Raw genomic sequence first — 14,349 nt, 5'->3', positions numbered from 1 at the left:
AATGAGATATATAAGCCTATATATATATATATATATATATATATATATATATATATATATATATATATATATATATATATATATATATATATATATACATACATACATATATACACACACACACGTGTGCAGCCAATTTTTTTTATATGAACAAATAAAAGGTGAATTTAGTTATTAGATAGATTTAACTATATGCACTAATGGGCATTTGTCTTTAAAATCTGCTTGTTATGGGAAACCTTTGCCAAATCAACAAAGTGTGATTTGGCCAGTGTAATTAATCACTTGTCCTTAAAGTATGTGACATCTATTACAAACTACTCCAAATCTACAATTCCAGTGCAAACGTTTTTTCCCCCTCATACAATGAGCCCTCACAAGCATGGAGATGGAAATCCCCACTCAGAGGATGTTAGACTGCAGTGACTGCCAAGACGTCCGAAGATTACCCAATGATTTTGCAAAAGTTTAACCACTTGGTCCTGATTTCTTGATATTTAAATGGAATGCAGTGAAATATCTTTTAGACTATTGAAGTCTTTAGAGATGAGATGTGTAAAAGCCATTTTATATGTATTTTTTTTATTTTATACACACTTTATGCCCACCTCTAACATTGTGCTACAGGAGTACTTGAAACTTTGATTGAGCTTTAGTTGACTTTTTGTTGATCTTACAGTGAGTTGTTATTGGACCCTTGTTTGATATTTAGATTTTGATTGAGCTTAAGTTGACTTTTTGTTGATCTTACATAGAGTTGTTATTGGACCCTTATTTGATATTATTATTTTGACTTATTTTGAAGTACCTTAACTCTTATTTTGAGGTACCTTAGAGCTAACATGGCCGCCGGTCACCTTTAACCTTACGAGTCACACTTATAGAATCACTGCGGTAGAATTGTTTGAAGGACCTGGTGGTCAAACAGCTCTTTACAAGCCTTTGGAAAGCCTTTTATAAACTATTAAGAAATGATTAGAAAGCTGTTTGAAACCTACTTCACAGTTTAAATTCAGACCAATACCGGACTCGGAAAAATTCATTGATACAGAGTTATCTTCACTGGATTGTTGATTTCCTTTTGGCCTGCCTGCACGCCCGCCCGTCTGTCCGTCCATCCATCCGTCCATCATCCATCCATCAACCGTTCATCTCCAAAGGTACATACAAAGCTTGTTAAAGAAAGCCACTTCAGTCTTTAAAACTGGATGCAACAAGATGTTTTACAGATGAATCACTCCTGTAATACAAACGCTCGGCCTTTGATTCACCAAAAGCAGTGGAACATTCAAGTGTTGTTCTGCTCACTGTGTACCCTGTCTCTGTGTAGACTCAAGCACATGAACTTAAAAAGGCAGGAATTAAACATTGTTTCCTACAAATAAAAACCTGCAATGTTCAGTGACATATTACTTTATTCTCTTTGGCATATTACTTTATCCTGCTCAAGTTGCTATGTATATCGGCTCGGTGGAGCACTGGTTAGCATGTCCGCCTCACAGTTAGGAGGGTGCTGGTTCGATTCCACCTCCGACCCTCCCTGTGTGGAGTTTGCATGTTCTCCCCGTGCCCACGTGGGTTTTCTCTGGGCACTCCGTTTTCCTCCCACATCCCAATAACATGCTTGGTAGGCCAATTGAGCACTCCAAATTGCCCCTAGGTGTGCGTCTCTGTGTGCCCTGCGATCGGCTGGCAATCGGTTCAGGGTGTCCCCCACCCACTGCTCGATGATTGCTGGGATTGGCTCCAGCACGCCCGCGACCCCCGAGGGGACAAGCGGTATAGAAAATGGATGGATGGATGGATGGATGGATGGATAGATGGACGGGCGGGCGGGCGGACGGACGGATGGATGGATGGATGGATGGAAGTTGCTATTTATAATTGCGTGATGGTCGACTAATAATAATAATAATAATACATTTTATTTATGCAGTGCGACGTTCATTCACTCAAAGTTAGCTGTAACCCTAAACAGATAAAGGACTATAGAAAAATTGATGGATGATTTTCAGTAGGTTGTGTGTCAGAGTTGAAGAAGACTGAATTTCTTTGTCTTGTTTTGGAAGAATGTTAGGAATGGGGTAGCTGCATTTACCTGTAACGACATGTTAGGTCTTGAATTGGTGACTTCACTGGACGAGGCTTCTGAAGTAGAATACCAAAGCAAACTCAAAAGGGTGAAGAAGAATAACTTGGACCCCATGTGAACATTAAGTTCTGTTCATTTTTATCCAGTGTAGCATTATGCCTTTTGTCATAGATGCATTATTACTATTATTAGTTGTAGTAAGCATGCCGATCTGCATGTCTATGTTATAAATCAATACAAAATTTATAGAACAACTTGGGAAATTCTGCTATACATAGTGCTAATAACAAGTATTCACTCTGTATTTTCCCATTTTGTCACATCACGGGCCATTTGGCAAAATTGCAAGATAATTTTTATTCTACACACAAAATGACAAATGAACTTGGTGGATTTTTTGTATCCATTTTTAAATACTTCAACAAAATGGTCGTCAATAATTGAGGTTCTTTATTGTGACTGTATAAATTGATTCAGTAACAATATTGTCCTTTTTTTAAATTCACAGTTCTCAGGCACAGACATTCAAAATTGTCATCATACATTTCCTCATTTGTTGTGAAATATTGTCTATCATTCTCATGACAACACATGCAAATAAGGAAAGCATATTATATGAAATTATGCAAATGACCTTGGCCTAGTTTTTGAAATTCTGTTTGGAGGCGTGTCAGTCTGGTACTGAATATTCAACAACATGCAGTCTGTTTTGGGCTTTTTGGTGTAGGTGTGGTTTGTATTATTAAGCATGAATGGATGACTCCACCTTCAAAATGCTCGGCATCATGTCTAATTTGTTCACATTAGCGCAATAGCTGTTTTGGATTTGACAAGGTAATGATAATGGTTCCATTATCACTTAACAACACATTCAGGTAACCTACGTGCAAGTTAAGAGATTAACTTCTTTGAGGGGGTTGAATTATTTTTGGGCTATTTGTGCCCTGAGATTGGCTGGCAACCAGTCCAGAGTGCAACCAACGCCAGAACTGGGGGTGGGGAGTGGGTCGTATTTCTCAAATCTCATTCAGGGCATCTGGTGTAAAAACTGTGTTAAACATATCATGTGAGAGAGTGACATGCTGTGGCAAACCCTGACCAGGGAAAGTTCCTTCTTTTTATTAGAAAATGTTGGTAATAAAATGACTTGTTTTTTTAACCACAGTCATATTGATATCCTGATAACCCATATCTTGGTTGCGTTTGGGTTTAGTTTTGTTTTAGTTTGTTGTCACACACTGTTAAACGTGTTCAGCGCATATGGGCTGCAAGACACAATAACAACTGATGATTTAAAAAAAAAAAAGGTTGTCTATTTTGATACCCTTTAGCTGACACAACATATCCAATCCTCTTCTGGGATGGAATGGAGGCATCCTATCTCCAGAGGTAGAATACCCAATGTCAACTGAGCACACAGCGAAGTCTGAGCTCTGGTCAGGTTCGATGTGACGTACGATTCAGGACCAAACTGATCTTTAACCAAGATATAGATTCTCATCTTCAGTTTCCACAAAATTTCATTTGACCACTTGTGTTATATTGCTTTTGAAACTATCAATAGTTACTATAATTCCGACATGATAGTGATGTTAAGAATGCCATAATTAGAGTCTCAGAGTCATTGCTGTGCAATAACATCCTGCTCTCCACACCCTTTTGGATTGTCTACACTGCCTGCACTGTGTCTTCTCTGCATCCATTGCAGCCTGGTCATCCTGGAAGAGGGACCCTCCCATCTGTGGTCTCTTCTCAAGGTTTCTCACTTCCCCTAGTCGGAGATTTGAGTTTTTCTTTGCCCTCATGGGAGTTTAAGATCAGGGGATGGCTGAGAACATTGTCATTTGTCATTTTCACATGTCCTGAGTGTTGTTAGTCACCTAAATGTTGAACAGAGACTGTGATGTAACGAAGTCAAATTCCTTGTTTGGCACGCTCAAACATGGCGAATAAATTCTTCTTGAATCTTGAATCTTGAAAGAAACTCCTACTACCGTTATTGATAATACATATTATTATTGAACTACTTCGATTGTTTTGGTATTTTCAATCATACCGAATACATGTTTGCATCGACTCTCATCCATTTAAGATGTCAGAGGTAACTTCTTTTCCTTTAGTTAATTCTCAGTTGTCACAAACTTTTTAATTCCTATTACTGCCACCTACAGGACTGGCATCAAGCATAATTGATCACTATTTCCAACAGTTGTATCATAGATAGACCGTGTTTTCTTTTTTTGATACTCTTGCATACAATAGTCAGCGCAACTTTAGCATCGAGCATTTTTATTTACATGAGGCAGTCTTCGGTGTGCATCACATCTCAGAACAATGACCTATGTGATCTCTGCTGCCACAGTCTGACTCCCCCCTCCGAGTGCACCTATTCCATGCAGCCCCCCACTCCCTACTCACACACACATACGCACACACACACACACACACACACACACACACACACACATACACACGCACACACACTCCTGCTGTCACATGTGGTCTCTGCAACCCCCAACCCTCTCCTAACAAAGCATCCCTCCTCCCCTGCTCCTCCTACCATACCCCACCCCCCACCACCCCTCCTGACTCCCTGTTCTCTGGCTGTCCCCTCCTCCCAGCACCCCCCGCGTCACAGACAACACAACGCGCACATACAACACGCACACACTCACAGTAATGCTAGTCACCCCCAGCATTCATGTCCCTCACGTCACTGTGCCACCTGGCATTGTCCTTTTGTCATCAGCGTGTAAGTGTGTGTGTGTGTGTGTGTGTGTGTGTGTGTGTGTGTGTGTGTGTGTGTGTGTGTGTGTGTGTGTGTGTGTGTGTGTGTGTGTATATATATACACATATATATGTATATACATACTAACATATTATATATATATATATATATATATATATATATATATATATATATATATATATATATATACACACACACACACACACATATTCACACACACACATTGTCAGTGTGTTTACATGTAGGTAGGTGTCAGTCTTCTTTGAACCAGATGGAGGAGCTACTGTATCTGTGCACTACTACAAAACAAAAACATGCTCCATGCATTTATCAGTACATAGCAGAGCACTACAATATGAAATGCTTCTGGTCTCATTTTGAAACATTGCTACCATTGCAAGCAAGAGCCCCACCTTTTCCAAGTTGACCCACTTTCAATTATCATTCTTATTATTGTTTTTTTTATATCTGTGGAAACGGTGCACAGCTGAGGGAGCAAAGTGCAATAGTGAGACATGCTGTGTTGTGGTGGAACACAGCGTCCCCATTTGAGAAGAACATCCAGCAAAGAGGAGGGAGGAGGATGAGACTAGGACAAGGGAGGAGGAGAGGTGTATATTAGGAGAGTGAGTTTGAGGGAGGGCCTGTCAGAGGTGCCTCTTCTCTCCATACAGAGCCCTCGTGATCAGCATTCATTGATTTTAAAGAACACCACCAAGTGGCACAATGCAGAGATAACAGGACCAAGAAATTTCTTCTACATTTCTACAGTTTATGCTAAAGTTAACTAAAATAATGCATATGCAAACACAATCATGACAAAAGTCCTGAAACGCAAATTACAACAAGTCTTTCATGATGTGGTAGGATAGGTTAAATGTGTCATGTTTCACAGGAAAATAAAAAAGTAATCAATTTGCTTCCAGGTTATGTGATGTTGGAAAACCACACAACTCTGTGATTTATTTGAAGGAAAAAAGCATTTCCAGGCTGGATGCACAACGTTTGTTGCTATCTCTTCATCTGAGTGTTAACTTGTTCCCTTTCAGCTTTTATGATGATCATCATGTGACCCAAGTGTGGAAACATCGTAAATCAAGAAAACAACATACTGTTTATAATCCATTGCACAGGACAACTCTCTTTAAAGGTCAAGAAAGCATTCATGCTAAACTGTGCAAGTAACTAGAAAGTAAGCATACGTTTTGTGTAATTAGTACTTGTGCTGTATTTGCAGTGTTCTACTTTAGGGTCAATATCATCATACGAATGTTGATGTCATCATCAGAATCAATTCGGTTATTATGGAAATGTCGTGGAAAAATGAAATATATCTTATTATAAGTGGCCAAACATTCACATACGTATATCGTACAATGAAAAGTCTCTTGAAATGTGTTTCCTTCATTTCATACTATTTTTAAATGATTGGATTTATGTGATGTTAGTTATTTGATAAAACGAGTCATTTATCTAATGGATATTCTATATCCATAGTCATGCTGAAGACTGTTTTCCACCCTGTCGTTATGAGGTAGCTGCTCTTTTAACAAATGCTGTTTTCAGTGATGTTACAAGCAGACTATGTACGTTTTTCAATGTAAGATGAAACAGTACACACACAAAGAATACAATTGCACTTGTTTAATCATTTTCATTATATTTTGTCCATAGTTGGATGTTGTCAAACATGTCCAAGCTGTCATAGTGAATGAATGTAAAACTTGAAGTATTTGACGTTTGGTGTATTTGTTTGACAGTACCAATCAGCTTACTGAATGAATCCTGTTGCCAGGTGAAGGTCCATCATGTGCTCATGAAATGCTAACATCAGTTATTCAACTAGAAAAAAAGTTAAACAGTCCCAATGATCATCGTCACACACACATCTGGGCGTGGTGAAATTTGTCCTCTGCATTTGATCCATCCCCATGTGATTTTTGATCCATCCCCTGGGGGAGAGGGGACCAGTGAGCAACAGCGGTGCCGCTCTCGGGAATCATTTGGTGACCTAAGCCCCCAAATCCAACCCTTAAGGCTGAGTGCCAAGCAGGGAGGCAATGGGTTCCATTTTTATCGTCTTTGGTATGACCCGGCCGGGGTTTGAACCCACAACCTTCCAGTCTCAGGGCGGACACTACTACTAGGCCACTGAGGTGTCCAATGTGGGAGCTTGACCAATAAGCATTTGTAACAGCATATACTCATTACAATGAAGCTCAGCGCATGGAAAATCTCACATTTGGGGGGAGAAATCGGAAAATCTCCAAGGTACCTTGTAGTGAAATGAACACTTTATTCTTTAATTGCCCCTCACAAAAGCTCTTTTTAAATATTTACTTATAAGTTGTCTTTTAGGCTTGCAATTTCACAAGAATCGATACAAAGCTTGTTTTGATGACTGACAAGTCGCTGCAATTAAGTTCCTGATCAATAAAAATGTGATAATCACTCCATTACATTCAATAAATATATTATTTGAAAAAGATTTTATGTTCTCTGAAACAGTGATACATTCTATCACTTTCAAAAACTCAAAATCCTTACATAAAATAATGCTAATTATATGACACTAACGCTGTATATGTAACAAAACAAGCCTTAAAATCACACCTGAGATTATTTTTATTTTTTTATTATTAGATAAAACTTTTTTTTTTACAAATACTTTCTGAAACAGTTTTTCCCGGCAATACAATTTATAAGCACAAAAATACAAGAAGAGCAACAAAATATGCAGATAATGGGGGATTACTCTCTTTATTTTGGTACACATAGTGCTCATAAAGCTAATGCATGGATTTTCAGGTTACTAAATAAGAGTGCCTTTTTAAAACAAAAGGACTAACATTATTTTTTTACAAAACAAAAACTCACAAAACCAAATAAATTTGGAATCATGTATGAACTTAAATGCCTAAAAGAACAGGATTAATAAAGATATATGTCAAACCCTCATTGTAACAGTTTCCTATCAGGATTTGCTTGTTGGCACTGGATCACAGTCAATGTACCGCAGGAAAAGTTTAGAGTGTGATGTTCCACAAGATATCTAAACCGCTCAGAATGTGCGAGGTCCATGAAAAAAGAACATGAGGAAAAGCGAGAACAGCAGACATTCAGTCACTTTCATTGAACTTGCCATTTTTGACAATAGCTATGCAATAGTGTGCATTTGTTTTTAAGGCAACAGAAGTCAATCCACCATCAGACTCATCACGTGCATGTTTTCTCCCAATCACGACATGAACATATATGACATGACTCCAATACTGATACATTTCTCAGTGTTTAAATATGTATTTCCTGCAAAAATAAAGTCCTTTCCACTCTGATCTTCTAGGCTAGGGGAAACTGGGCTCAATTACCACTGATTAGAAAAGTGCGAGTGATGTCATTCATGATACACCAAAAATGAAAATGGGGTTTTAATTCTTTATCCGAGGGTAGAAATATATTGTATCTGGAGCACATGGTTGTGTATGGTGGTTGTTAATACCTGTTAGCTGTAGTTCACATTAGGACCAGGCTGCCAGTTTCAACCAACCATGCACCTGTTAACTGACGTGTCACAATGCACATGTTCTGTGGATACACACATCATGTACTGCATGAAGCACATCCTTTGCCACTGACTCATAAAGATAGATGGAACTCGCCTTGTCCAACGCAGTATGTTGTCGCATGGTTCCTATGAAGCTTTTCACCCTTCAGAGAACATTTATGCTTTTGCTGATGATTTACCTGTTGAACTTTCCATCATAATGATGTCGGTGGACATTCACTAAAGCCTGTCCTTTTAAAATGTCTCCATCTACAGAACATTTGTTGAACCACCCTGTGTGTGTTTGTCACCAGAACTCCTTTGGGAACATCACTCTGCTCACGTGTGACTTCAATGTTGCCAAATAAATAAGCATTAGCAATATTTCCCCATAAGTGATGTGTGGGGGACATATAACAGTTGAGCCCGATCTCCCCTGAAATAAAGTTTTTGCTTCAAAATGCCACAATGGCTCGAGTCCACGCTCCCAGACTGGCGAGTGCCTGTTTGCTACAGATCTGCTCCAAGTCTGCCTGCCGGCTCAGCAGCCCAGTAAACCCCGAGCCAAAGATGGAGATCAGATTGGAGATGTTGGATGTGTCCGTGTAGTCCAGATTACAGTACGTGTACTCTTCGCGTTTGGCCCGTTTACGCGAAAGAGAAAAATCCGACACCTCGTCAACGTCGCACAAGCAGCATCCAAAGTCAACCTTCCGTTTCTTGCCTGGGGACTGCGCGCCCTGGCCGGCTTGGAGCGCGTCATAGCAGCAGTCCTGATGGAGGTAGCCGTTTTCCACCGTGGTCACAACATGCGTGTCCAAGTCTAGCACGGTGGTTTTATTGCAGTACGTGTTGTTGTTTGCGGGAAACTGCTCACAATGTGACACGTTGGAGACTTCCATACAGCAGCTTCTGTAGTAGGAGGGCTCTGGTTCCTTGCAGGCGTCCCCCGGAGAGGCGCAGCCGGAAAGCGCGCTCGCTGGGCGGCCGTTGAGAGTCGCTTCTTCGGCGCAGCAAGCAGCCCGCGTCTGCTCCTCGTTCTCCGCGTCCTCCGCGTCCAAATCCAACGGGTTCAGCTCCTGGATCTCGTTGCAGACCGTCATCACCTCCTCGTATTGCTGCATCCTGTAAATCTCCGCGTACTTCTCCTTGATATAAAGCTGCCTGGCGTTTCTCAGCACATAGGAGACCAGCAGGTTTTTGTGCAGCTTGATGCCGCCTCTCTGACTCCTGGAGTTGTGGATCTTCATAAGAGAAATGGAGATCAAGGTCTGCGCGTCAACAGCGCATTCCATGGTGTTGATCATAATTATGTTCCTTCAGCGAACTTCGACTTCCAATTATTTATGGAAGATTCTTTTCGACTGAGGAGAAAGGTTCAAGTCAGCTCTGTGATGAAACATTGGAAAGGAGGACCCTCTACTGAGAGCAAACCAGCAATCATTTGCAGATGCTGAGGAACCACAATATATATATATATAAATATATATATATATATATATAGCCAGGCGCATGTCCCGCCTTCTGCATGGCGAGCCAATCAGAGCTCTAGGATCTGTTGAGTGACATGACTCAACGCTGGCACTATGTCGTTCCCGACCAATCAGCTTCTGGCGGTTCCTCTGTACCATTCAAATTCCACGCAGGCTGTCTAACTGGAATGTCCTCATTTCAGCGGCCCCATAACTGAAACTTCCAAGAAGCAGTCGCTTCCTCGTCGTTGGATATGTATGAACCGGCTGTTCCGGGTAGACGTGTTGCCATAAATTCAACCATGAAACGAGCAGATAAATATTTACGTCGTATTTTTCATATATATTTATTTATATTCCATACATTACATATATATTATTATGTATGTATTACATACATAAACACACCAACACCAGTTATCATATTGGTTTCAGTGTTAGCCTTATTTCAAGATATCTTAAACCACGACACCAAAGAATACATGTGACTGATTTACAATGAAAAATTCATGCAATTTTAAGGCAAAAGGCGGCAGCGTGGCTCAGGATTAGAGCGATTATATCCCAGCCTAACCCAGAGGTTGAGGGTTTGATCTCCGGCCATTGTGAACATGTTTCCTTGAGCAAGATACAGAACCCCCAATTGTTCCTGATTCTGCATCATCAGTAGGTAAATGATGAAGACTGTGAAGGGCTTTGAGGGCCTGAACAGATGAAAAAGCGCTATACAAGTGAAAGACCATTTACCATATAGTATTGCTTTGTATAGTATAGTATTGGGATCAGTAACTAGTATGGCTATCAGTGACTACTCAATAATGGAGTACCTTTACTAGTATCTCTCTGAAAAAAAGTGGTCTTTGTTGTATCATCTTAGACCAAACGACCCTGCTTGAGCTACTACCACAGGCCCTCGCAGATCAATGCTGCTGGAGTGTGGCAATCACGGGCATAACTAAACCTGTAAGCAAGATGTTTTGGAAATCGTCTCAATAGAAAAATATAAGAAAGATCCCTGTAAAGCCAAGTGTGTTTAGATCATTTGAGATAATCTCGTGTTTTACAGGAGCATTGTATTCAAGAGGAAACTATTCAAAATACAATATTTTGTAATTCCAAGATTTTACTTAAGTAAATATCACTAACAACCTTCAAAGAAAATGTGATTAATCAGAATTAACTACAATAGATGGTGCAATATATATACAATAATGCATTAATGTTTTGGTATTATGTGCAAAATATAAAGTAGCCACTATAATATGGAAGAGTCCAGAATGGAACCTATTTTGCCTCACTTGTATGGCTAGCTAAGGTATTTGCAACCACCCCTCAATGACTAGTGCAGTCCAATTTTGCTGGTCAATTTGTACCTCATCAAAATTGTGCCAATAAATTGTGCCTTTTGTGATTGACCCCTGGCTAGTTCAAGGTGTATGTAAAGTGCCTCTCACCTAAGCACATCTCATTCAACCATTTCTGAACTTATTATCCTCATCAGGATGAGCTGGATCCATCCCAGGTGACATTTGGCGAGAGCTGGGATAAAGCCTAAACTAGTTGCTCCATATGGCCACTGGATGGTGGGTTGGGGGTGGGTGGAGGGTTGGGAAGACAAACTACAGAGTCAAAGTCAAGACTTGGCCTCTTTTGTGTTTGATGCTGAGAAATTGGAGTTCAAGGCATATTATTGCAACAATACCTTGTTTATGTCATCAGGTTAATGAGTTGCTTTGAAACACAGGGTATATTTGATTTGCTGATAATCAGCAATATTGAATGTATATGTATGACTAATATCTTCTTAACATCTTCCTTACATCATCTTTATAACATCTTTGACAATACAACCACTTTTGTAATATGTGAAGTGAATGTTTTTTTATTTTACAGTGCGTTGACCCTCACTGTCATCACTTGACAATAACCACACATGATTGAACAGAAACAAGGCATTCTAACACGCATGCCAGACGCTCATACTAGCCTCATGAAAATCCTCCTATTTTGTTATTTTGTATCATTTTTATTCTTCTGAAATTTAACACAATTACCGTACAATATAACGACATCATCAACTCTAAAGACAGCGGTGAAAAATTAAATGGCTTAGTTAAAAGTTACCCACCCATGTAGATGAATTTTCACAGTGTACAGAAATTATGTCAGTGAGTTATTTACACATGAAACTATATTTGTCAAGCAATCCACCCAGTCGCACAGAACCTGAAAGCAGCATTGCAGTGGCCTCTACAGATCAATCAGGTTGAATTGTTTGCCAAATGAGTGCAATAACCCGTGTTGAACCTGTAGAGGCCAGTACAGCTCTAGTTTTCTGCAGTGTGATTAGTATTTTGTTGACTGTTCCCAAATTCTCCCCTTGAGGAGAAAGTGACTTCATCCCCTGCAGACCCCGCCCAAACATTTATTTTCATCCACGATGAAGGGAGGGGAATGAGCCAGCTCTGTGAGCAACTTTGACTGTGAGACACTTGATAGTAATGTTTTCACTGTATGATGAAGGTACGATGCAGAGTGAAATTCATGTTTTCTTCCAGCGGAGGTTGCTTTTTGCAAAGATGCATGCAACCTCTGCAATGAAACGGTTTTTCTGCACTTTCATGAAGATGGAGGCTCGTTAAGATGCAGGAGCCGATGTGCTTCACGGGATAATCACAAGAGTCCAACCATATTCCTATGTGGCGTGTTCAGTGAATGAAGCACGCTTGTAAGAATATCTGAGAAATACAGAATAGAGGATACAGCGAGAAACAATTCTTGTGCATTAAAGCTAAAATTTACTGTACAATATTTTAAAATAAAACACAAATTTACCATAATAGTTTCAGTTATATTGACTACTAAATGAATAGAACATATCTCTGTAGTTGCCATGGCAACTGAGCATTGTCTATGTTTACCATGTAAAAAAAGTGCTGGACCACTCCGTCCAACTTGTGTGATGCTATTGTTGTGCAGTATGTATGCAAACTAGATACCGTTCACATCAAGACAGACATGCTACAATGTTACATACTAATGTATACTTTGAATTGATGATGACTTCCCTCCATGTATATCTGTTTGGAGTTTGCAAGTCCTCCCAGAGCAGGTAAAGGTTTTCCTCCTCTTGCCCACAAGGAACGTTCAACCATGACTTGTTGAAGAGCTGTTTGTCCAACTCCCCCGTGACTGATTGACAATCTGTCCAGGTGGTACACAACCTCTCACCAGAAGTCATCTGCATATACAAATTTGTTGTCTCAGAACACGTGTCAAACTCAAGGCCTGGGGGCCAGATATGGCCCGCCGCATCATTTTATGTGGCCTGCAACGACAAATTGTGCATCAAATTGTCTTCACCTTTACAACTCATCTTTTTAAAGTGTTTGAACAGTTTATTAATCTGATTTGAAAATGAGTTATTTGTCCGTTTGTTTTGTAGCTTACGCTATTATATCATATGAGGAGTTCATAAATTTATTTAGGTTGACAGTCATAATGGCCCTCCGAAAGAAACTATGACTACAATGTGGCAAAAATGAGTTTGACACCCTGTCTTAGAAGGTCGACTCGGTGCTGCACTCGTCACTGTTGTGCCACAATCACTCAGATCAACCTTTTTTCCTTCTGATAAATAGTATAATTGGGTGTCTACCAATGCTTTATATATGTCCTGGTCATCATTTTGACATTTTAGTGCTTGTATTGTTTGATGAAAGCTTGAATTTAGTTGGGAAAAACTGTTTGTGTGGCGTCATCTTCAGGTTAAACAATGAACTGCATGTGAATTCGGCTCCGTAGCACTTGTAAACATCTTTATATCGATTTTCAGGGCAGTGATTTATTAGCATAGCATTCAGTTCATTTATTTAACATAGTTTCCCATATTATAGAAACTATTTAGGTGATAGTTTGGCCAGACGACCACCAAGCCTCTCTTCACAAGCCCAGCGATACTACAGGCAAGTTTTTCTAGTGGTGTGAAGAATAAATGCTCAAATTGTTTCCATACACCTTACATGTGACTCTATTCCAATCTGCCATTTACATTTTAGAAGTGATTTGATGCGCAGATTGATGTAACCATCACGTGATTTATCGAGATGATTTTTTCATATGTTTTTTGTTAGCACTCGGCATAGTACTTGCAATTATATGAACACAATGTATTAAGAACACATTACAAATAATTTGAAACAAGCTCTTCTTTCGCTGACAAGCTCTGGTATGATGCGTTCATTTTTCAACTGCGTTGCTATAAATTTACAGCAAGACGGAGCATGAAGAAAGCGGACGCATCCTGGGTTGATGACGCAATCCACCCACAGTATCCAGAGCCTGTGAGAATTCCTTGCGGATCTCATCCACACAGATTTCCCTGCCAAGTAGTGCTTTAAACCAACTTGGTGGGCTCAGTCCCAGAAAAAAAACACCCCACCTCTGATCTCAAACTCTGCTTTCAACATGCTAGTTAACAAATTCGTGAGGA

At 39.8% G+C, this 14,349-nt stretch overlaps 1 protein-coding gene across 1 annotated transcript; it reads right to left on the bottom strand.

Moving 5' to 3' along the window:
- Positions 1-7,449: 7,449 nt before the first annotated feature.
- On the bottom strand, positions 7,450-9,837 carry ier5l (immediate early response 5-like). The gene has a single exon (XM_085926184.1). It carries the CDS (start codon positions 9,690-9,692, stop codon positions 8,841-8,843), a length of 852 nt encoding a protein of 283 aa, XP_085782310.1. The 5' UTR covers positions 9,693-9,837; the 3' UTR covers positions 7,450-8,840.
- Positions 9,838-14,349: the final 4,512 nt, after the last annotated feature.

Source organism: Syngnathus leptorhynchus, chromosome 12, assembly GCF_054491065.1.
Source record: "Syngnathus leptorhynchus isolate UIUO chromosome 12, UIUO_Slep, whole genome shotgun sequence".
Taxonomy (NCBI): domain Eukaryota; kingdom Metazoa; phylum Chordata; class Actinopteri; order Syngnathiformes; family Syngnathidae; genus Syngnathus; species Syngnathus leptorhynchus.
The sequence above is the reverse complement of the archived record's forward strand: the minus strand, read 5'-3'. Positions and strand labels throughout refer to the sequence as shown.

Bases quoted from the DNA above. Each gene is read 5' to 3' on its own strand.
- ier5l (XM_085926184.1), bottom strand. From the start codon at position 9,692: ATGATCAACACCATGGAATGCGCTGTTGACGCGCAGACCTTGATCTCC.